The sequence below is a fragment of the Microcaecilia unicolor genome, chromosome 9 (assembly GCF_901765095.1).
Source record: "Microcaecilia unicolor chromosome 9, aMicUni1.1, whole genome shotgun sequence".
Taxonomy (NCBI): Eukaryota; Metazoa; Chordata; class Amphibia; order Gymnophiona; family Siphonopidae; genus Microcaecilia; species Microcaecilia unicolor.
In genome coordinates, this window is record NC_044039.1 from 104312895 (window position 1) to 104338598 (window position 25704).

General features: G+C 44.1%; 1 protein-coding gene across 1 annotated transcript in view; it reads left to right on the forward strand.

The window, feature by feature from the left end:
• Nucleotides 1–25704, forward strand: part of G2E3 (G2/M-phase specific E3 ubiquitin protein ligase) — a 168745-nt gene that overhangs the window by 58303 nt on the left and 84738 nt on the right. The window contains exons 4-6 of the mRNA XM_030213686.1: nt 3315–3439; nt 15550–15715; nt 22142–22248. Coding sequence (XP_030069546.1) covers nt 3315–3439; nt 15550–15715; nt 22142–22248 — 398 coding nt within the window. The remainder of the gene's footprint in view (nt 1–3314; nt 3440–15549; nt 15716–22141; nt 22249–25704) is intronic.

Sequence of the window (25704 nt, forward strand, 5' to 3'; positions counted from 1 at the left end):
GTTTTTTCCTAGAAAGTGTGTTGGTAGTACTGGGCGTAGTTCCTGCCTTGACTCTGGTAGCAGGGGGCGTGGTCTCAGTGGCTTCAGTGCTAGGGGCGGTAGGCCGTATGGGGGCGGTCCCTGCGGCCTTCGGGACGGCAGCGGTTGCCGAGCTTTGGAGAGCGAAGGCATGGGTCGGCAGGGTTCTAAGTTTGGTTTTCCGGCCTTTTCTCTGCTTTACCAACATAAGGGCGGCCTTTTCTACCTTCCGTTGGGCCCAAGCCGGCGGATCCCGGACTACATCCAACCACGCTTCTATGTATGGAATGTCCTCGGGACAGCCGGGGTTTCCCTCAATTATAACAATATTCATGACCGCCGCCACTTTTTCATACTCGAATGACCCTTCCGGGGGCCATCCAGCAATTCCTAGCCCTGGCCACATAAATTGACATCTCTGTATCATCCCGGCCCTGCTACATTTATCTAGGTCGAACACTTCGCTAAAGTGTTCCGTCATTAAATCTAACGGTGAAGACCCACCCCCGCCCATCCTAACCTGAGTGCCAAAGGACAGGTGACGGACAAAGGGGAAAGGGGAGGTGGAGGAGTAAGGGGTCTCGTTCCACCAGACACAGAAGGGTCAACACTCGGCCTGACCAGGACGCGGTCGCCCGGCCTGGAACTGCAAGCCCACTCACACACTTTCATACGCCACAAGAAACCCCCCCGTTCGTTCGCCGCTCGGTTTCGTCGCCGGAGCCTAGTGAGTTTCGGGACCTAGTCGGATACCAATAGTCCGTATTAGTCACTGGCTAAAAGAGGGTGATCACGCCTCTTCTTCGGTCCTTACTGGGCCGGTCACTACGTAGAGTATACTCGCCTGTCCGCCGGGGTCGCAGGCCGCGCCGTCGTGCGCTTCTCCCTGAAATGGAAAAAGGTGCCTTGTCGGAACCACACAGCCCCCTCTACAGTCAGGCGGAGTGGATCGGCCCTCCTCCGGGAGATGGACGCTGAAATCAGCGGTGGCCACTCACCACCTCCTCGGGTGGGAATCGATGACCCGATCCGACTGCAGTGGGGGAGGGGAAGAATATAATCCGATTCCCCTTTCTACTTCTGTCCCATCTGGGTCGCCAATGAAACAGGTGGGAAATCAGGAGACGAAAGGCAAATTTTGGTTCCAAACAAGGCAACTTTATTGCTAGCAAGTGAACAGCACCGAGTAGCCTCGGGACACTGTGTGTCATAAATCATCTGACGCTTACATTTATACTTCCCTACTGGGCCTGCGCATTTGGCCCCTTACACGTCATACTTGTCATGCGCAGTAAACATTTGTAGTTCTTACAGTACAAAATTGTAGTCCCAGTACGTACACACGTCATAACACTGAAATGATACTGGCAAGAAAAACGAAACTTAGCAGCTTATTCTGTACACACACAATGCTCCTTTCTAGCACAGGAGATAAGGTGCGGCTCAGGAATGCAGGGGGGTGTCAGCACCCTCCAAGGTCGCCTATTCAGATGGCGTTGCTACGTGCAAGCTGGTCTTGTATAGGCCTTGCAAACTACTGTTACAAGCTATATATCTAATAGCCCTGCATTCTGTCTGTACATTAGTAAACAGCAAACTTGTCTTGTTAGTAAACAGTAAAACTGGATAAGGCACAAATGTCCAGTGCAGTAATAAGGTGTGGCCAAATAGCCAAAAGCAGAGGTAGAGTGCATAAGTAAAAGTCCATCAGTAGGCACAAAACATGAGGTTGTCCTGTTGCTCAGTAGCATTCAGGTAGTACCGGCGTTCCACTCCTTCAATACCATCTAAAATGGGTCTATATTTATTATATGCAGGTACTTTCTCTGTTGTGGGCTCACAATGTAAATTTTTGTACCTGGGGCCATGGAGGTTTGTGAGTTGCCCAGGGTCACCAGGAGCTGCAGTGGGAATCAAACCCAGTTCCACAGATTCTCAGCCCACTGCACTAACCATTAAGCTACTCCCAACCACCATTTGAACTACTTATGGAACTCGTGCTGAAAGACATCACCTTGAAGATGGTGTTTTTCCTAATGGCTGTTAGCTCAGCAAGGAGAATTTTTGCAGGCCTTATTGTGTAAAGAATTGTTCCTGATTGTTTTGAAAGGGAAGGTTGTTCTCCAACCTGCTCCCTCTTTTCTTCCAAAGGTGGCAGCCTCATTTCACATTAACCAAAGTGATTCGCTGCCTGATTTAGGAGAGAAAAGAGAGAATGAGGAAGAAAGAGGTCTGTATTGACTGGACATTTTGAGAGCGTTGCAAGGATTTCTGGAGAACACAGGAGTTTGTTTTCCCTGGGGTATTTTGGGGGGGGGGGGGGGGGGGGGTGGAGGCATAAGAAAGGAGAAGCGGCTTTCAAGGCGTTAATAAGCGAGGTGGATTAAGGAGGCTGTCATTTGGATACATACTGAAGGGGTGCCTGGTGCCAGAAATCCTCCAAGGCTCATTCAACCAGGGGGCAGGGGGCCTCTTGAGCGGAGTAGCCTTATTCCTTCACATGGCCCATGCAAGATGACAGTGTGGTTATCGCTGTATTCTTTTGTGAAGCACTATTGATTGGACATGCAGGCACACTCGGATGTGAAGATGCAGCCTTCGGGGTGAGTGAGTTGATGAAGGACTTTACAGGATCTCCCATGTAAGGATTACTGCTTTTTTTTTTTTTTTAATTCCCAAACATCTGGACTGGAGAGGGTTAGTAAGGAAGGAAGGAGAATTAGAGCGTTATTGCTAATTCTTTTCTTTATCTGAATAGGCCCATATAGAACCCACCTTATCCTTCAGTTTAGTTTTACCGTAGGGGCAGTGAAGAGTGCTGGGAGATGGAAAGATAAGAGTTGGCAGAGTTTGGGGAGATGCAGCATTTTTTTTTAAATTGTAATTATATGAAATGTAACTTTCAATGTTCGTTGTTTGTTCTCTAATCATTGAGGGGATTATAATGTAGTTAGTGCACTGTTAGGGTCATATCTGCTTTGGTATGAAAATGCTGACTTACTAAAAAGTCAGTGCTCAGTCTTCATCTGCTGGTAGAAGTGTGTGAACCCAAATGTACAGTTCCTGGAGGGACTAAAGCAAAACTTCCCAAACTGTGAGTTGGGACCCCATCTGGAGTAATCACTTAGGTGGGCTCTCTCCATAGGTGTATCATTATTCTGCACCTTCAGTGGGGTCATACAATTTTATTTGACTGCAATCTTGGGGTCACAGTCACAAAGATATGGAAAGTATTGACTAAATTAAGAAAATTAGCACGTAAGCCCTAACTTCTCCTTATTCTACTTGTTTTTCAGACCTGTACAGTTTGTAAGAAGAAAGGTGCCTCAATAGGATGTGTGAAAAGCCGATGCAAGCGAAGTTACCATTTCCCCTGTGGTGTTGAGAGAGAGTGCATTTTTCAGTTCACAGGAAATTTTGGGTATATATATATATATTTTTTTTCAGTTCAGGACAGTGTCATAGTGATTTTTTCCTGTTTTTCATTGATTGTAATTTGGTCATTTTGGCACTTAAAATACTCAAGAATTAACAAAATATTTTTGTACTTCATTTTTCTCACTTCTCGCTCCATGGTGCGACCGCACCTCGACTATTGTGTTGAATTCTGGTCGCCGCTTCTCAAAAAAGATATAGTGGAATTAAAAAAGACGCAGAGAAGGGCGACGAAAATGATAAAGGGGATGGGATGACTTCCCTATGAGGAAAGGCTAAAGTGGCTAGGGCTCTTCAGCTTGGAGAAAAGGCGGCTGAGGGGAGATATGATAGAGGTCTATAAAATAATGAGTGGAGTTGAACAGGTAGATGTGAAGTGTCTGTTTACGCTTTCCAAAAATACTAGGACTAGGGGGCATGCGATGAAACTACAATGTAGTAAATTTAAAACGAATTGGAGAAAATCTTTCTTCACTCAATGTGTAATTAAACTCTGGAATTTTAGCTTAACGGAGTTTAAAAAAAGGTTTGGACAGCTTCCTAAAGGAAAAGTCCACAAACCGTTATTAAATGGACTTGGGGAAAATCCACTATTTCTGGGATAAGCAGTATAGAATGTTTTGTACGTTTTGGGGATCTTGCCAGGTATTTGTGACCTGGATTGGCCACTGTTGGAAACAGAATGCTGGGCTTGATGGACCTTTGGTCTTTCTCAGTATGGCAATACTTATGTACTGAAAAAGACAGGTACAAATTCAAAGTAAGGTATACACATATGAGTTTATCTTGGGCAGACTAGATGGACTATGCAGGTCTTTTTCTGCCGTCATCTACTATGTTACTATGTATGTTATGTAATTCACATTAAGAACTACCTGGATCATTTTGATTCAGCTCTTTTTGACCATTTGATCTAATAACCACCCTAAGAATTCTACTAAGACCTATTAGTGATTGCTCAACTTTGTTTGCATGATCTGCTGGCACTAGTGTATAGGCAACCCCAGCCCTTCCCTTCCCCAAAAATGTGCTTTTACTCTAATTTTTTTTTTTATAGTACTAGTGAGAGTGTGCACAATTCAAGAACTGGTCATCTCTCAACTGTTGCCCTGAAAATCCATCCGATTTCATTTGTACCCCAGGCTTCCTTCCCCTATCTGTTTTTCTTGCTTCATCCTTCATTTTTGTGTACTTGTTCTCCTTTACCTTGCCCTTTTGCAGAGTCTTAACGGATGTCTGCATTTATTAAGGTTACTAGTGAGACATTTGAGGGTTAGCACAGTAAAATCATGTATAAAGCACTAGTGTAATATGAGGCAATGAGAACAGTAAGTGCTAAGTGTCTTTGAGGAAAGCGTGAGGCAGCAAAGGTTTTACTTTAAGAACGTGCTAACATTAGTCAAAATGAGGTGGATTATGTTTTTGTTTAGTATGTCTTCTAAATATTTCAAGTGTGTTTTACAGATTTAAAAGAACCTGATGGATTATTTGCTATTTTGATCTATGTCCAGCAAATATTAAGTGTACCCAGATCACTGGGAAAATTTGAGCTGTTTTCCTATATTTTTCATGGACCTTTGGGAGAGACCATATTGGTAGCCATGTTGCAGATTTAATCAAACATAGTAGATGACGGCAGAAAAAGACCTACACGGTCCATCCAGTCTGCCCAACAAGACAACTCATGTGTGCTACTTTTGTGTATACCCTACTTTTATTTGTACCTGTGCTCTTCAGGGCACAGACCGTATAAGTCTGCCCAGCACTAGCCCCGCCTCCCACCACCGGCTCTGGCACAGACCGTATAAGTCTGCCCAGCGCTATCCCTGCCTCCCAACCTCCAGTCCTGCCTCCCACCACTGGCTCTGGCACAGACCGTATAAGTCTGCCCCGCCTCCCACTACCGGCTCTGCTATCCAATCTCGGTTAAGTGGAATGGTTTCTTAGAAGCTCTTTCAGTTTTATATATATACCGTCCTCCATTGAAGAAACACAATACCAACACCAAAATGGTATTCTAAAATTAATAATCCAAGCAAAGTATCCGTTCTTCCCCATCTCTTTTGTGACATAAGTAGTTGAATCAATAAATGCATAGTAGTTTGACTTCCATGACTGCACTGTGAGCCATAGTACATGGAAGTCAAATTACTTTGCATTGACTGATTCAACTACTTATGTCTTCAGGAGATAGGGAAGAAGGTAGCATTGCAAATACTATACCGTTTACTAAAACACCTACACAATCTGGAAAACAAAACAAGGTATTCTTCACAAACTATATTCGGCAAAATACCTCCCTTAGTTGCATCCATAGAACGTGGGTAGACCCTCATAAAAACACAAAATTAGCCATACTGAATCTGACCAATGGTCCATTTATCCCAGTATCCTGCTTCCACTAGTGGCCAAAGAATAACAGGATTTCATGCTACCAATCTCAGGGATAAGTAGTTGCTTTCCTCATATCACTGGGTTAAAAAAAAAAAGTTTGTACAAGTTCCTGGAGGAAAACTCTAATTTGCTATTTTCCTCCAGGAACTTGTCCAAACCTTTTTTTTTTTTTTTTTATTTTGTTTTAATTTAGGTATGCTAACAACTGTTACCACATCCTCTGGGAATGAGTTCAGAGCTTAACTATTTTTTTTGAGTGAAAAAAATAACTTCATTGAGTGCCTCTAATCTTTGTACAATACCATACAATATATTTTTATATTCTGTTATTTCCAGAATTCTGGTTCATTGTGAATTACAACAGTTAGGATATTTTGACATAGATAACTCAAAAAAGGTAAGATTGAATTAGATTTCCAAAATTTTAGAAAACAATGCACCTACAAGAGCATCAAATTTAAAAAGACACTTGCAGCGTTTCCATCCTAAAGTGTTAGAAGCTGTGAATGAGAAAGATAGCAATGAAAACATTCCATCTACTTCAGGGTCAATAAAAGATCAGAAATCTACTGGAGGCCAGACACAACTATCAAGATTTTTTACAGCTGACAAAGTTACTATAACAATGACACCAGAAAAATTAAAAAAACACATCATTGTTTTTTTATGTGTGTTTTTTTTGTTTAAACTTTAGGATTAATGAATATTTGTAGTTTCTTTAATAAATAAAAAGTCACAATGACACAGATTTTAAACCCAAACATTAACATGCAGCCTTGCATGCTGCACTCTTTCAGTCAACATGCAAAAAAAATACATATTAAAAACTGAGGAGTCGGAGGTACCATAAACTGAGGAGTCGGCATCAGAGTCAGAGTAGAAGGATTTTTGTACCGACTCCACAGCCCTGCATAGTGGGGCAATGTCTGGGGTGACCCACTGAGCAGAAATGACTTCCAACATATCCTCATGCTCTGCTAAAGACTGAATCAGTCTTCTAGTGCTCGCCATTTTAAGGTTAGATGCAGCGGTGGCAGGATCAGAAGCAGACATATTCAGAACCTGGAGAGCCTTAGGTATATAGAAAGGCGGCGACTCCTTATGAAATACCCACACTGCAGTGGGATCATTCCTGACCTGCTGAGCAGAAATGCCTCCCGACATAGCTTCATGTTGTCCTCTGGCTGGTCACAAGGAAGGGGATCTGGTTTTGAGAGCCACGGTGGCCGTTGGCTGAGAGAGGCAATTTCTTCGGCTGGCCTCTATATGGAACAGTCTTTCCCATTGCAGGTGGCAGCGCTTTCTTCCAGATCGCAGTTGACTTCCTTTTCCGAGTCCCATCTGGCTTCCATGGTTGCCTTTTGCAGTTCGTCCACTTGGTCTTCTGTCCTGCAGTGGATGGCTTTTTTGCAGATCGTCCACTTGATCTGCTGTCCTTCCCTTGCAAGGCTGTAGACTTTCCAGATTTGACGTGGCAGCGCATGTAGCTGTGGCCTGTGGAGCATTGCTCCAGTCTGCTGAGGTTGTAGTACCTTGTCCCACTTAAGGACTGCTTTGGTATATCCCACAAGTCTCTGGATTGATCTGTGGGACGCTATGGAAGATAAAATTAGTCCTTACCTGATCATTTTCTTTCCATTAGTCCCATCAGATCAATCCAGAGGCCCGCCCTTTGTTCTGGGGTGAGTGTTTTCTTCTAGTTGCCTCAGTTTCATCAGATTCCTTCATTTGATTTTTGGCTACAAAAAAAAAAGGCAAAACAAACCACGAAGGAAACCTTCTGTTGTTACTCTCCCGCAGGAGCAGTTGAGGAGCTTACATGGGCTTTATACAGGCAGGAGAGGACTTACTGTTCGATTTTCCTCTTCCTTCTTTCACTGATTTGGTATTGACAATACTGAAGTTAAGGTGGCTACACATAACCACGGAGTTTAAAAAGGGGTTAGATAGATTCCTAAAGGACAAGTCCATAGACCGCTATTAAATGGACTTGGAAAAATTCCGCATTTTTAGGTATAACTTGTCTGGAATGTTTTTACGTTTGGGGAGCGTGCCAGGTGCCCTTGACCTGGATTGGCCACTGTCGGTGACAGGATGCTGGGCTAGATGGACCTTTGGTCTTTCCCAGTATGGCACTACTTATGTACTTATGTACTTATAGTAAACCTCTGAAGTTCACCTCCTGGTAGAGGGACACAACCCACAAGTCTCTGGATTGATCTGTTGGGGCCAATGGAAAGAAAATTATCATGTAAAGACTAATTTTGCTTTTGTGGATTGCGAGACACACTCCATTGCGCATGCGCGAATGCTTTCCCAGCCGCTGCAAGAGCGTGGTCTGTTTTTTTTCTACCGCGGTGAGGAGAGGGGTTTTTTTTTTGTGTGTGTTTTTTTTTTTTACAGTCTCCTCACTTTGCTCGGTCCAACGAGCTTTTCTTGTGCCTTTTGGTGATTCCTCCCCCCCCCCCCCCCCCCCCCCCATCCTTTTTTGTGTTCCTCTTTGTGGAACCCCCTTTTTTTTTTCTGCTTTCCTTTATTTCTTAGTATATTTTGCCCTGTTTTGTTTCCTTTCTTTTTCGTCGGTTGTCCGGCCGTTTTTAGGCCTTGGCTTCGGGCGGGTTTTTCCCTTCCTTTTTTCAGTGCCTTGCCCCTTTTTCCGGCATCATCGCTTCATTTAATTTAGCCAAGGAAGTTTTTCTTCAGTGTCTACGAAGGTTCCCAGTGACTTTAAACACTGTACCCAGTGCAATCGGATGATCTCTGGCTAACTGTGTACTCTGCCTTCGTATGAAGAAGAGGACCCAGGTTTCCAGAAAGATTCAATGAGAGGATTTTTGGAGCCAAGTCTGGTTTATCAACATCAAGGTCAAAGGTGTCCGCATCAACGTCAAACAACCCACTGGTATCGGGAGCATTGGTAATTATGGCTGCTGCTAGATCCTCGGACACTAAGAACAGTGAAGCATCGAGTGGGTCTCCATCTGCCTCAAGACCTCCTGTGCAGGTCCCCCGGGACCGTCCATTGTCATACCAGACCCCAAGGCAACGTGGATTTGACGTCATTCTCGGCACCAAGGAGCCTCGATGACTAGCTTCGGGCGAACTCCCTCGACTCATGGTGCCAGGAGTTAGGGTATCCAAGGATTCGGCACCCGAGAAGCCGCGGTGCCGGGAAGACCGCTCCCCTTCCATACAGGAGGTGCTGATGCTTCGATCTCCCAGTAGCCAAGATCCAGCTCCCGCATTGAACCCCAGCAGCTCTGCAACCTAAGCCTGAACAGGCACCCGGGCCTTGTTCCCTGAGCTGCTGGATGGCCTTTTGCAATGGTGTGCGTCGGTGGTGCTTGTGCCTACCCTACCTCCCGTTGTGGCCATGCTTGACCCTCAGCCTGCGGTACGGCCTCTCACACCGATGATACGGCTCCACTGTTGACTGCCACCCAAGCCAGCACTCTCAACATCAGTGGAGGAATCTTCGCCGGAGCTAGGCGGGAGTCGGCTCCTCCATGTTGAGGCAGGTTCGGTTTCGACACTCTCACCAGGAGGTATTGTCTGACACCTAGGAGGAACGCTCATGGGATTCAGAGGAGGATCCAAGGTATTTTTCCTAAGATGAGTCCTATGGAATTCCCTCTGAACCCTCCCCTCCACCTGAAAGGAGAATGTTTCCTCCGTACAGCCTTTTGTTTCCTCCTTTTGACAAGGAAATGGCTCCGCCGTTCCATTTCCTTTGGAGGTGGAGGATGAGCCCAGGATTAAGGTGCTCGAGGTCCTGGACTACACATCTCCTCCTAGAGAGCCTGTGACTGTCCCTTTCCACGAGGTACTCCAGGAAGCCCTCATTCGGAATTGGGAGTCCCCTCTTTTGTCCTGGTCATGGTCAAGAAAATCGATACCATGTACCAGATCCACAGTACACCTGGCTTTGATAAACCTCAGTTGCCTCACAATTCTGTGGTGGTGGAATCCACTCTCAAAAGAGCCAGGAGTTCTAGAGACTGTCGGTGCCCCCAGGCAGAGAAACTAGGACCTTGGATTCTTTTAGGATGTTCCAGGCTTCTATGCTCATGTCACGTATCCAGTCTTACCAGTTGTTCATGAGTGCACAAGATGCTTGACTTAGCTGACCCTCTCCTACCAGAGCAGGCTGAGTCACTTCGCCAGTTGGCCAAGCAACAGAAGGTGTGTCGAAAGTTCTTGGTCAGGGGTACTTAAGAAACTTCTGATGTGGCATCCAGGATCTCTGCCCAAAGAATAGCAATGTGCATACTCTCATGGCTGCGTGTTTCTGACTTCGAACAGTCTGTTCAGCAGAGGTTGGCAGAGGGGATAACCTTTTTGGAGAGAAGGTTGAAGAGGTTACTGACTAGATCAAGAAACATACTGATACATCTCTTCTCTCTTCCACAGATGCCTTCTGCATCTGCCTCCATGTCTAGGAGGGGTCCTTATTTCTCTGAGATGCTAGTAAGCTTCCTCTTCTTGCCAGCCTGTTCATACAAAGCCCCAGCGTGCTCGTTCTCATCAACAGTGTGCACCCAAGGTCCCTGCTTCTCCCTATTCAAAGCAGGGGACAGGTTTTTGACTGGCTCCAGCAGAGCATAGCTGCAGTACCAGTGTCCGTTCTGGACAACTTGCTGGTTGGGGGGAGGCTGAAGTTTTTTCATGAAAGGTGGCCACTTGTAAGTTCTGACCGATGGGTTCTCCAAATAGTCTGTCTCAAATATACCTTCAGTTGGTATCAGAAATCACCAAATTGCCCACCAAGATCTTTCCTTCAGCTGTCAACAGAAACGTACTTGCAGAAAAGTTCTCTGCCCTTCTGAAAGCCCATGTGGTTGAACCTGTTCCATCAGTGGAAGAAGGGTGGGGATTCTATTCTAGGTACTTCTTGTGCAGAAGAAAACGGAGGATGCATCTCATCCTAGATCTAAGGATTCTGAACAAATTCCTGGTCAAAGAAAAGTTCAGGATCGTTTCCCTGGGCACCCTTCTCCCCATGATTCAGGAAAATGATTGGCTATGCTCCCTGGAGTTGAAGGATGCGTATATTGCATCCCAATACTTCCAGGCCATCAAAATTATCTACGATTTTGGCTGGGAACACATCACTACCAATACCGCGTGTTCTCTTTTGGCATCTCATCAGCTCCGAGGGTTTTCACCAAATGTCTAGTGTTAGTTGCAGCATTACTACGCAGACTGGGAGTCCATGTGTTTCCCTATCTCAAAGATTGGCTGGTGAAGAGTACCTCGAGTCCATGCTGAGGACGATTCGGTTACTAGAGCTACTGAGGTTCGTTTTAAACTACCCCAAGTCCCACCTTCGCACTGCCCAGCAATTGGAGTTCATAGGGGCCCTGCTTGACACAGGTGGTTTAAGCTTACCTTCCGGGGCCAAGAGCAGACATTTTCATCACTCTGGCGTCTCAGTTTCGAGCCTCTCTCAGCTGGTCATGGCTCAGCAGATGTTGAGGCTGTTGAGCCACATGGCTTCCACAGTTTGTGACTTCCATGACACACCTCCATATGAGATCTGCTCAATGGACCCTAGCTTCTCAGTGGTATCAAGCCACGGGGAATCTGGAAGATGTTATTTGAGTGTCCCCAGAGCTTGTTCGATCACTTCAGTGGTGGACCATTTGATCCAGTTTGACTCTGGGACTTCATTCCAAATGCCTTGGCTGCAAAAAGTGCTGATGACAGATGCATCCCTCCTGAGTTGGAGAGCTCATGTGGATGGGCTCCACACTCAAGGTGTTTGGTCTTCCCAGGAAACGAATCTTCAGATCAATCTCCTGGAGCTCCGTGCGATTTGGAATTCTCTAAAGGTTTTCAGAGATTGGCTGTCTTGCCAAATTGTGCTCATTCAAACAGACAACCAGGTTGCTATGTATTACACCAACAAGCAGGGGGCACTGGATTACGCCCTCTGTGTCAGGAGTTCATCCGGATGTGGCATTGAGCCACATGGCATGTACCTACGAGCCACTTATCCGGCGGGCAAAAACAGCCTGGCCGACTGAGTGCATGAGTGGTCTCTCAGCATGACTGTTGTCCAAGATCTTCCAAGTGTGGGGCACCCTCTCAGTGAATCCCTTTGCCACTTAAATCCACAAAGTCTGTTCCAGGCTTCAGACCCACAGCAGCTGAGCGTCAGATGCCTTCCTTCTCCATTGGGGGACAGGTCTGCTGTATGTGTATCCTCCCATATGTCTTGTGATCATGCTGGGCTGACCCTATAGGGTCATGTCACAGCTTATAATGTCAGAGCCATGGCTGCGTCAGTAGCCCACTTGAAGTCAGCCTCCATTGAAAAAATTTGCAAGGCTGTGATGTGGTCTTGAGTCCACACATTCACATCTCATTACTCTTTTGAGCAGGATACCCGACGCGACAGTCGGTTCGGTCAGACATTATTGCAGAATCTGTTTGGTGTCTAGAAATTAACTCCACCCCCTAGGCCTGTTTTTGTTCTATTCCAGGCTGCACTGTCACTCAGCTTGTATATAGTTCCAGGTTAATCTGAGTTATGTCGTCTCCGTTGCATGGCCCAGTTGACTAATGTGTTCTCAGTGAGCCTGGATGCTAGAGATTCCCTACTTGTGAGACTAAATAGGCCTGCTTGTCCTCTGAGAAAGCGAAGATACTTACCTGTGGCAACTATTCTCAGAGTACAGCAGGCCTTATTTTCTCACAATCCCTCCCACCTCCCCTTGAATGTGAGCGGAAAGGCACTCGTGCATGCATGGTGGAGCGTGTCTCACACTCTACAAAGCTGCTACTTATGCTAGTCTTAAGTCCTTGACACTGCGACACGTGTCTGTCTTCAGTCAGACCATTCACCATTGTGAGCTGCAACAATTCAAATGGAGGTCCTACTAATTAAGATTTAATTGCGTTACTGCCAGATGGACCAGAGGATGGATGTGTTTGACTTCTCACAGTAAATGAGATAGTAAATGAGAGATGAGTATGCACCAATAATATGCCTTTCATATTACTGCTGAAACAAGACCGGGACGGGAAATAGAAGGGACATCCACTAGGCAGATGCCGCCACTCGCTACACCATTATTCAAAACACATACCAAACCCGAACATATGTCAATGATGTGGGGAACTGGATTTGATTCCCACTGCAGCTTCTTGTGACTCTGGGCAAGTCACTTAACCCTCTTTACCTCGGGTACAAATCAGTACCTGTATATACTATGTAAACCGCTTTGAATGTAGTTGCAAAAACCATAGAAAGTTGGTATATTGAGTCCTATTTCTCTTCCCTTCCCTCTTACCTACCATATGTTCCATCTTCGCTTATACCTACACTGTCTTTTATAATGTTCTGTTATGTATTGTGTTAGCATTGTAAGTAGTATACTATCTTTACTTAAGAAAAGCTCTCTTTCAATCAGTATAAGCTGGATTTCAGAATTGCGTTCAAATTCATAAAGAACTTGAAATTATAAATTTAAACAAATGGAGCCTCATGAGTTTAGGGTGCCTACATGGATGATTAAAACCCTTTAACAAACTCCTCATCATAGGCTCCTCTAGTAGTATACTATGCCATGCTGTCCTCGGAGAATACCTACTACAGGTAAGTATCATCACTTTACAGTTGGAAAGTTACCGTATTTTTCGGACTATAAGACGCAACGGACCATAAGACGCACCTAGGTTTTAGAGGAGGGAAATAGGAAAAAAAAAAAATTTCCTTTTTCCCTCCTCTAAAACCTAGGTGCTCCGGTGCATCTTGTCCGAGTTCAGGATCGCCCTCCCCCGGCCCTGTCACCACTTCTCCCTACTCACGTCACGCGATCTTCCCTGGTAGTCTAGTGACGTCGGGGCAGGAAAGAGCCCCCTCTTTCCTGCCCAGCGCGCTGCTCTCCGTCCTCCTGTATGCTGCCTGACGGTCTCGGCGAGATTCAAAATGGCCGCTGTAAGGAATATAACGTGAAGAGAGGTTCACAGCAGCAGGAAGTGCTGGCGGTGATTGGTGCAACCTTCCCCCCCATGTCTTGAATGTGCTGCAAAACGGGCAAAAGGCGCCTGACTGTCTATAAGAGAAAAAGAAAAGGGATAATGGGAACCAGATGCAGCATATGTTCTGCTTTAGGTTAAAGGATTTATGGTATGGTGCAGCTTGCCTGCAGCATGCATGTGATGTCAGGATTTATAAAACTGTATAGGCAGGGTAGAACAGAGAGGTATAAGCATTTTGAATTTTTCTTTGTCTGTATATAGCATTTTTTGATTTGCCTTAAGCTTGCTGTATATTGCTTGTGTGTGTAGATATGCTTTGAGTACAGAAATGCTTCCTGACTACCCCTATTGATGGTAATCAGTTTGTAAACTAAACAAATGAGTAAACTTTTTATATTAAATATGAAATTCGTCTAGCCGTCTCTTCACCGCCGAGAATTGAAGTCTCAGCGGCCATTTTGAATCTCCCCGAGACCGTCAGGCTGCATACAGGAGGACGGAGAGCAGCGCGCTGGGCAGGAAAGAGGGGGGGCTCTTTCCTGCCCCGACGTCACTAGATCACCAGGGAAGATCGCGTGACGTGAGTAGGGAGAAGTGGTGACAGGGCCGGGGGGAGGGCGATCCCGAACTCTGAGGGAGGGAGGGAAATCTCTACTTTCGGACTATAAAACGCACCCCCCATTTTCCTCCCAAATTTGGGGGGGAAAAAGTGCGTCTTATAGTCCGAAAAATACGGTAAATGAAAAACTGAGTTCCACATAATGTTCTCCTTGACAGGGAGAAAGTTTGTAATGAAAACATATATAATGGGGATTATCCATATTCAATTCTGAATGTCATAGTACATCATTTAAAGGTTATTCTGCCCTCCAAAAGCAGCCAACGTAACTTCTGAAAAAGTGTTGTTACCAGCCAAATCTGCGAGCACAGCAAAGTCTGTTTTTCAGACTTACCAACAGGTGAGCAATGGTAAAGGAGAAAACCAGAAAAAAAGTAGAACTATCAGTAGAAATGTTGGTGCCAAATGATCTCTCTTCCACATGTAGTACAGAATAATCAAGTACCAACAAATACAATCAGGCCAAGAAAATGCAGTGAAAAATTGCACAAATGATACAAATTGTATTAGATTCCACCGACCTGATTAAAAAAAAACATCTTGTTGTCTGTGCATATTATATGAAATCCAGATAGAGGCTCTTTGTACCAGCACAAGCATTGAGGTGTATATTAGCAGTGAATATAAGAGCCTGAGAATCTTCAACATCCCCTGGCATAGGAGAGATGTTCATTTCTGTTATAATATGCTCAAAATTAACCAATTTGAGTGAAATATGTGGAGTCTTCACTAATAAAAACTCATCCACTGAGCTTGAGATTGGTGTTTGAAACTTGGTGGTATAAGCTTGTGTTATCCTTTCTTTTCCATTATGAGGGACAGAAAAAAATACAAAGGAGGAAAGAAAGATGGCAGAAGATAGAGCTAAAGCATGCCCGTTAGGACTGTTAACTATTTTGGATCACACCTTAACACTTTAAGCTCCTAAAAAAGGAATTGGTGCACTCTACCAAGGATTACCATGTACTATTAGAAAGCAAATTTTTTTTTTAATCCTGCCTCTAGAGTGTTTCCACGACTAATGATTTTTCTTTTAGTTCTAATAGGGTTAATTTAGTATTATGAGTAAGTGAAACTTTATTTTATTTTGTTTTAAGGTCATATTGCTGGGATCATCGACCAGTGCAAAACAGTTCAACAGTCAGGCATCCAGAGTCTTCCCCCTGCACAGTATGTTTAGAATTTGTTGAACATCTTCCATCTTATAGCGTATTGCAAAGTCCCTGTTGTAAAACTGCTTGGTTTCATCGGCATTGCTTACAGGTGAGGACATCTTAACTTTGTAGCAGTTTGCATTTTGAATTTCCATCAGAAACTGGACTTTGGCTGCATAAAACACAGTACATTTCAGAATGCAATGTAAGCAGCATTTAAAGCTTTTGAATTAGGGTGTTCTCTATTAACAAGCAAGATGAAATCAGCCATTCTAGTAGGTGGTGATATTGGCTTTTGCCAAGCTCTGAGAGACTGTCTTGTAAATGTGCTTGGGAATTCCCAGGTGCACATTTGCCTCCATGGTTCCTCAGTATTTTGTTTGAGCTACTCGACATTAGACTGCCAAGTGTCACTAGTGCCAAAGAACATGTTGTCACTGGACCAGATAAGGCAAAATGGTAGCACCAAAATACACACTATTATTGTAAGGCTTTTCCAAGGATATGCAGAGATGTTGAGATACCTGGTATACTGGAACACCAGACACACTACTCAGCTGACTAGGTGGCATTAGAGACATCTTGGTATTGAAGTCTGATGCATTGCTGAGGCCCTCATACAAGTAGTCTTCAATCCACTCCACTCACCTGTAATTCTTGCATTTATCAATAATAGTAAGGACCTGCCTCCAGTTAAGCTAGGAATCCTGAAAAAGCTAGGTACTAATACTCACTATTCCATTTGGTCTGGGCCTCCACCAGCCGTTGTTGATAAACCACCACACTTTAACAAATCCCCCCAATCACGGAGAGAGGGGGATCGTATAGGGCTCATACACCCTGCTATGTGCCTTTCTTACCAGAATGGCCACTGAGCTCCCTTCAAACCACTTCTCACAAATGTCTAGAAACACTCTGCATGTGTATAGGACTTGAACTACTGCGGGTTTGTGTGGAAGATGCCTGTAGTTCTCTCTCCATCCCTCTCTCATGGCAGCACTTCAGATTGACACAGCATCCGAATATGCCAGTACAGTTGCCATTTTACAGTATTGGGGCCCAACAGAGCATTCGGCTGCATCGGGATCTTTGTTTTCTTTGGAATGTATTTTGCTCTTACACTGGGCCTCTTTACTGAAGCAGGGAGAGTCAGAATTGCTGCAAGGTGCCTCCAGGAGTGAGCAGATGGGGCTATCTCTGCTTCTCCCTCCTTAACAGATGTGGCCTTTATCTATTTAGAGGAGTCATTGTTGAAGGAGCTGTTAGAAGAGGGAGATGATCTGAAAGTACCGAGGTTGTATGTTTGTTTCATAAAGTGGAGCTCAGTAGTCATATTTCTCAGTCACTGGCGATCTTTCCATTGAGGAGCCTTCTGCTTCACTGTAAGGTGTTACATCTTAGTCAACCATGAGGGGGCTTAGGCTTCTAAGGCCTTCCCAATGCATCCAGACATTCAGGATCTGATAACAGAAGAATGGGTCTCACCAGACACGGGGCTGAGAGTGAGAAGGGCCATGACTTGCCTCTACCTGTTCCAGAGGAGAAAAATAAATTGCAGCTTCTCAGGGTGGGCTCCCTGATTACAACGGTGACTAAGAATACCACCTTTCTGGTGGAAATGGGCTTTGCCCTAAAAGCCATACACCAGTGTTTTTCGACCAGTGTGCTGCAGCGGGGAGTACGGGCATCCCCTCCTTCCACCTCTCTGATCTCTCTCCTGTCTGCCACAATCTTCAAACTTTGTGATTTCCTGCAGGTATTAGAACAGGCCTTCCTTCTGACATGACTTATTTTGCCATGCACTAGGGACTTGGCAAAGGGAAAGCCTTGGGACTGCCAGTGGAAGGCCTGTTCTAATTGCTGCCGGCAATGCAAAGTTTGAAGTATCAGAGTGGAGAGGAGAGAGAGAGGCCTGTGATGTGAGCCACTAAGCAGCCACCTACACTGTAAGTTCTGTACACAACTTACCCACATTCTCTATGGCCTGCCTGACCGCTAGACTGCCTATTCCTGCAGACCTTTTACCAGCCCACAGCCTATACTTCCTGCCCTACCAGGTCATTAAGAAAGTCTGTACTGTGGGCAGGCCTGCAGTCTACTTCTAGTCAAGGCTTTTACAGTTCTTTTGGTTTCCCAAAGATATGCACAGATAACACTCAGATGTTTAGCATATGTAATGAAACCACGTAGGTTTTATTTGCATACTGTAGGTCAATGTACTTCTTTGTACAATTGCCAGGAATCGGGGATACAGCATACAAACGTGGAATTGGGAGCACAACAACTCTTCAGACTCCTTCCTGTCTGTCTTTAGAGCTCTGCACTAATGGTGGCCGTGTGGGAAAGTAAGGCACTTGGTAGATCAATTTTATTACCCATGATTAATTTTTATTTATTTTTACCACGCTTAATAAATATTGCATTAATCACGATATGTAGCCTTGATATGTATGAAGAAAGCTGAATGTGAAAGATCAGTACCAAACAGACATAGGGCAGGAGGTGATAAAAGAAACAGCAAATGGAAAGGAGGCCCTGGAAACAGAGTTAAGAGCACAGACAGAGGAAAGCAGAATCAAAGATTGAGAACAAGATGGTTGGAATAGTTTTGAAGGAGTGGAAGGTCCCTGGTTTATTCCTGTGCAGGTCCAAGCTAATGAAGTAGCTGTACCCATTCCTTAGGGCAGACATGGCTACATCTGTTCCCTGTTCCTAGGGTCAGTGCCCTGATTATAACTGTGACTAAGAAGACAGTTGCTGTGAAGGGTAGCTTGGCCCTTGAGTTCCTACTTGAAAGCAAAGTGGAGATGTTCCTGAAGCACCTCCTTCAGGTCTATGACCCTTGTGGTGCTGGCAGCCATATGTGGGGGCTGTATGGCCAGGGCTGTACTCCACTGGGTATGTCATCTTTATCCCTCCCTGGAGTCCACCCATCTGGAGTTTGGAATGGCCTTTTGTTACAGTATGCTCTTATGATTTAATCCAGATGTGCTCAAACTTTCTAGCCTCTGCAGAGAGCGCTGCCCAACGGTGGCTCTGGCTCAGACATTTGGCAGCAGATTCCACCTCTAACCCCATGCCTCAGCAAGATAGTCTTTAAGGACCATTTGAGGAGTTGAAGAAACTAGTGAAAGGTTTAGGTGAGTTAAGGGCCTGGCAAATGCCTGAAAACAAACCTAAGGGAGTGGCAAGGTTGTCTGAGAGCAGGAGTTGCATTTGTGACTAGAGATCATTTTCACCCTTTTGGGTTGCCAGCTCCAGGGGTATCTGCAGTGATGGTCCGACCCTTTTGAAGAGCAAGGTACCCCCAGGGATGGAGGGGGTCCTGCCATCCACTTCTCCCACCTTGTTGATATCGCAGTGAAGGTCAGCAGGTCTCTACCTGAGTGGGTGCAGATGGGATGGTTGTCTCACTTTTCCTCTGGGAGTGGACCCTCATAACTTCAGACCAGTGGTTCCTGAGATCCTGCACGATGGCTGTGCGCTGGAGATTGCTGAACCCATCTCAAGTTGTCTTTATGGTGTTCTTCCTTAAATTTTTCAGGAAACCACCCCCATTGTATATATTCTACCTGACCCCTTATCACCAAGCCGCCTGCCTATGTTCTCACACATTCTCTTGTTATAACCAAAATTAAGTTACTGTAATTTTCTTTTGTAGGGGATAAGATCCCAAGACATTTGTCAACTCCAACTTTGAATCTACAAAATTTGAACATGTCATGCCACTTAGGTGAGGAACAGTGGCTCCCGTTGATACATCAAATCTCCTACAAAATTCTGCTAATAACCTACAAGATCCACAATTTAAGATCCCTAGCTATATTTGTCCAGACTCTTAATACCCTACTCGCTATCCAGGACTCTCTGCTCCTCACAACACAATCTTCTAGTCATGCCATCATTTTATCATATTTGTTTTGACTGTATTAGGTTTCTTTTTTTTTTTTTTTCCTCTCCAGTGTCATCTATCTTACTCTTTGGAATGCTCATTCCCACCGCATACATTTAGATAAATTCAAGACTGGGCTGAAAACATTACTTTTAAATGGTGCTTCCATATCATTTTTTCTTCTGTCTGACTGTAGTTCCTTTCTCAGTCACCTTATACTAGATTATACCTGTTTGTAAACTGTCAAGATAGTATCCTCTTAGGCAGCATCTCATATATAAATGAATTTGAAACTTGGTGTGATTGTTCAGCCTTCTGCATGATATCTGTGTACACCTGAAGACTTGAGTTCACAGCTCAAAATTATTTAATATACTGCAAATAACTAAGTGGTTTACAAAGTAAAAATAAACTCTTAGGAATAAAAATCAGAGGGGCTCTGAAGGGGAAAGGAAGGCCTAGGTCAGAAATCTGTTAAAAGAAGTAGAGATAAGATTCAACATTTAACATTACTTTAAAACTACATTAAAACACAGTAGGAAAGGGGGCAGTGCAAATAGACATACTGTGCATTGACAATTCAGTAAAGTTATTGCTAAGGGGTTTGCAAACTGGCAACCTAAGGGGAATAAGAAGACTGTCCTTTGAGGCATTACAAAGGAAGTATGCTATTCCTGAATAAAGCACTATATGTCCCAGAGGGGATGGCTGAGAGAGTGCCCAGATGATTATGAACACTTTGAAAATATTTGGGCCTTTGGGGAAAATAAAGGATACAATTTCTATCCTGTATAAATTTATTAGAGGGGCTAAATTTCAGAAATTTACATATATGAAACAATGGGAACAAGATCTTGAGATAGAACTGACTGAGCATGAGTGGAAAGCTATATATATATAGAGAAGTTAAAAAAGCCTCGTGTCCTTTTGAAGGAAAATGCATGTGAAGTATTAACAAGATGGTACTACACACCTGTAAAAATACAAGCAATGTTCTCTACATCCTCCAATGTTTGTTGGCGTTGTGGCATGGAAAGGGGAACTTTTCTACACATATGGTGGTCTTGTGACCGGCTTCGGGCTCTTTTGAGATAGTTGCTGCCAGGATCACTAAGCACATGGGCAAAGCTTTCTCTTGTGATCCCAAGTGGTGTCTATTAGGATTGGATAACAGGGCCTGCAGTGGCATAGACGTCTTAAAAGAATGTGTCTGGCTGCAGCCAAGATGGTCATTGCAAACCATTGGAAACGGTCGGAGGGTCCAACCGAACTAGAGTAGATATTGAAGCTTTCCTTGATTGGAGAGTTGGAAAGACTTACAGATACGAGATTGGGACGCTATGATCCGACTTCTGACCTGTGGACTCATTTTGCAGCTCTGATTCAACATTCCTTAGAGGGAAACTAAATGGGGGTGGAGGGGGGAGGGCAGGAGATAATTGTTCAATAAGATGTGGTTGAATACCTTTTTGCTGTATCACCAAAAAAATTGTTTGATTCAACAAGTTTAGTTATATTGAGCATAAAATGTTTGTATAACTTTCATAAATTCAATAAAAAATTTAACGTAAAAAAAAAAGACTGAGAATTTAAACTGTGTGGAATGACTCTCGGCCTTGGAGTTTTAATGAGTGTGGCTATCGTAGTCCTGCTTGTTGAAGCAAAATTGCTTACTTGTAATGGGTGTTTTCTGTGGACAGATAAATTGGGGACATGGTCTTGCCTATTGTCCTGGGGAGTTGGCTCCTGAGCCCCAAACATTAATGAGGAACTTCAGAGGCAGACACTTGGGTGGTTCTGTAACTGCTGGAAGGACTTTGTAGCCTTGCTGAACTTAGTGTCTGATTTAGCCTGCTGTCTATAGCGAACCTATATTAGAAGTAAGCAATTTTTCGTTGCCCACAGCCATCATAATAGGCTGTTTCCTTTTAAGGATTAGCATCTGTTTGGAATCTACAGTATTTATTGATTCTAGAGCTCCAGGGAAGCTAGCTTGTTGGTGTCATCAGCAAAAGAACTTTTGAATGTAGCCTTCAGTGGGTCTTGTGTTACCAGAGACCAGACTGAAAATGAAAGTAGGAGAGGATCAATACAATGCAACAAGGGTAAAAAGCAATTTTATTAGTCAGACTCGATACATTGTTGTTTCTTGTGTCCTTTTTGAAAAACCAACAATTTAGTTGATTTGTTGACACCTGAGGCAGGCACCCCTGAGCTGAAATACAGATCTCCATCAAGTCCGACTAAATTAATTAAAAAAATAAATAAAAAAGCTTTTACCCTTGAGTTGGTTCTCCCTACTTTTTGTTTTTGCTGTGTACCTTCATTAGTACGGATTTTCTCTTCTTATTTGTTTTCAGTAGAGACCAGATCACAAAGACTATTATTTTTATTTTGGGAGAAAGTATCTTTAATTTTCTGATTGGTTCTGTTTGCATCTATCTCCAGGTGCCTTCTTACAGAGTCTTGGGGCCCTAGGACAGAGGCATGTTTTCTTACTTTAAAAAATAAAATAAATAAAGGTGTTGTGGCACTAGGTCTGCAGTCAGTATTTGATTTTTTTTTTTTTAACCTCTGCAGATTAATGCATTTAGTCTATAAAGGGTTGAAGTACAATAACTTAATTTTTTTTCTTTCCCCCAGTATCAAGCCCTGAGCGCTGGGTTGTATTTTTTTAGATGCTCGGTATGCAATAATAAAGAAAAGTTTCAGAATGAAATGCTAAGATTGGGAATCAATGTTCCAGAAAGGTAAGTTTGACTTCTGATTTTTTGTGTAGTTATGTGTCAGTTTAGGACATGTGGATGATAATTTTATAACGGGTTACTTAAGAGGCCAAGTAGGTGCCTACTTCGATGCTAGTTTATAAAGGTGCCTGTGTTTTTATAAATACTAGCGTAGGCGGCAGAAATTGCATTTTGAATTCAGGCACAAACATTTAAACCTAAAGTTTGCAAATGCACATGTTGATTTAAATATTTTATAATCAATATGTGTACCTGCAAACTCCGCCCATGCACCACCCAAACTTTGCAACTAGGTATGTCTACCAGCAAATTATGTACAGTCTCGACATGGTGCATACATTTACATTTAGCCAATCTAATATAATAAAACGCACCGTGAACGTTCTGAAGACAACGTTCTGAAGTCACTCAAACACTCCCTGAAGGGTTCGTGGATTCGTGGTGTGAAGCCAGCCGTCTCTGCCCCGCCCTCGCGTCAAACGTCATGACGTCGAGGGCAAACGTCATGACGTCGAGGGCGGAAAAAAAAAACAAACAAAGCGCAGCGTCAGGGAAGGAGGCGGCGCTCCCGACGTCTCTAGCCTTCCCTTCGCTGTGTTCCGCCTTCTTCTGACGTCAAGGATGACGTCAGAAGAAGGCGGAACACAGCAAAGGGAAGGCTAGAAGTCGGGAGCGCCACCTCCTTCTCTGACGCTGCGCTGCCGGAACCGCTGCCACGGAGGTAAATTTAAAAAGAAAAAAAAAAGAAAAGGGATGTTGGGGGGGAGAGAAGAGGGTGGGCAGTTGAACAATGGGAGCGGGAGGGCAGAGGAGAAACGCAGCAAGGATGCGAAGGGGGGGGAGAAGAGGGCGGGATAGGCTGGGACATGGGAGAGAGAAGAGCATGGATGCGAGGGGGGGTCATGGAAGGGAGAGAGGGGAATTGCTGGAAAAGAATGAATGGAGGGGGCAGGGGACAGAGGAGCATGGATGGGCATGGATTGGGAGGGCAGGGCTCAGGGAGAGAGGGGAATTGCTGGATAGGGATGAATGGAGGGGACAGATGGGCATGGATGGATATGGATTGCAGGGCAGGGCTCAGGGAGAGAGGGGAATTGCTGGATAGGGATGAATGGTGGGGGCAGGTGACAGGAGCATGGATGGGCATGGATTGGGAGGGCAGGGCTCAGGGAGAGAGGGGAATTGCTGGATAGGGATGAATGGAGGGGACAGATGGGCATGGATGGATATGGATTGCAGGGCAGGGCTCAGGGAGAGAGGGGAATTGCTGGATAGGGATGAATGGAGGGGGCAGGTGACAGGAGCATGGATGGGCATGGATTGGGAGGGCAGGGCTGAGGGAGAGAGGGGAATTGCTGGAAAAGGATGAATGGAGGGGGCAGGGGGACAGATGGGCATGGATTGGGAGGGCAAGGCTCACACTCTCTCTCTCATATACAATGTCTTTCTGACTCTCACTCTCACACACTCTGTCTCACAATGTATCACATTCACTCTCTGTGCCACACAGTCACTCACACACTCGCTTGGTCTCATACACTCACTCTCACAGAGAATCTGTGTCTCACACACTCTCTCTCTCTCGCACACACACACACACTGTCTCACATACACACTTGCACACACTCTCATTCTCACAAACACACTCACACCCAGACTCACACTCTCTCTCTCACATACACACACTCACACTTTCACTCTGACTCTCACACAGTCACTCTCACAGACACTCTCCCAAACATACACACTCCGAGAAAAACCTTGCTAGCGCCCGTTTCATTTGTGTCAGAAACGGGCCTTTTTTACTAGTATTCTATAAAAAGCCTTATGCGTATGTGGCTACATACGTATGAAAGACTTCATAATATTACCCTTTAATGTCTTTGTAAAAGAAATTTTTAAAAGTTGTGTTTGAAATGCTAAGTACAAAAGTAAGAAACAAGAAAGCCAATGACAAGAAGCTATTCTAATATTTAACTATCTCTGCAGTTCATTTCAGCAATATCCTATAATATTTAATAGCATTATGTTAACTATCAGACATCTGTGGATGCATAATTATTTGTATACAGCCTCCATTTCTGACCATAGTAATTGGTTCCACTGCTCAAATGTACCACATAGTGTGCCCCCTTTGCCACTTCTATCAATGTCTTCCTCTGCTGTGACCCACACAGACCAATAGAACTGACCCAATCTGAAGAGTACACACTGCACTAGATATGAGACACACTGCACCTATATGTATTATGTATATAAATGCAGTTGAAATTATCATTAGAATAGTTGTATTCCGTTTGATCTTGTAAATATGTTTCCATTTTATTCAAGTGCATTTGAAAATTGCAAGGTTCAAGATCGTGTGTGCATGTCTGTCAAACGTTCTTCAACTACACTTCTCTAATACTCCTCAGCAGTTGGAACTGATGAATTATGGTGGTAATCTGTGCAGCCAAAAGCATAGTGACATCATTTTATGTAGTGAAACCATTCCTGAGGGTAATGGAATGTTGGGAATCAATTGGAGAGGAATAGAGAATAAAAATATAACATACCTGTGTATAGATCTATGGTGTGACTTCACTTTGAATATGTTGAGTCAATGTGGTTTCTCTAATTCTGCTACATATTTTGATATTGAAAGGATAGAGAATGGCAGCAACACCGATGGCACCTTTATGAATTGCTAAATAGGCTAGAGCTTTTCCCTTTAAGAGGACTACTGAAAAAGAGGATATATATTATAAAACTGTAATGTGAAACAAGTAACTTGAATGGTTTTCTGAGCCTGCATGGGCATTCCTCCATGCCTTTCTTAACAGTTATCTTAAGTAGGTTGCAGTTTAACTGCTGTTATTCATTTAGATTTGCTGTTCAAAATTGAGTTTGACTTAATGGAACTAATTTAAAAAAAAAAGTTGAATGAACCAGGAAGCAAAGGACTTCCGACTGTGGCAGAAAAATATCAATGACATACAGTCAATTTGTTCATTGTGGCCATTTAATGAGGTAAACAGGTGAAATGTGCCTGAATGTCACAGTGGGGGGCGGTTCTATAGCTGGACACCTTAATGGAGACTATTCTATAAAGGAAAGTAGAGCTGCTGCAAGTGTGAGAGCCTAAATGTGGCAAGTACATGTCCAAATTGCATATTCTGTAAGTTATGAACATAAATTGGAGCCCTGCCTGTGCTCTGCCCTGTGTACATCCCCCTTGCATATACATGTGTAATGCTCACATACACGTGAGCACCTAGGATATAGAATTACCCCCAGAGGGCTCAAAAATTTTAGAAAAATTAAACTAAAGAAATTCTTGACAGAAAGTGAGATCTCGCAAACATGAACTTGAGAGTGAAGCAGCAACTGGAAAAGACCTAAAAACAGGAAATATTCATAGAAGCCCTTCTCCCCTGACAGGTGTATGAAACAAGTGAGATTGTCAGGAGGTAAGGTATT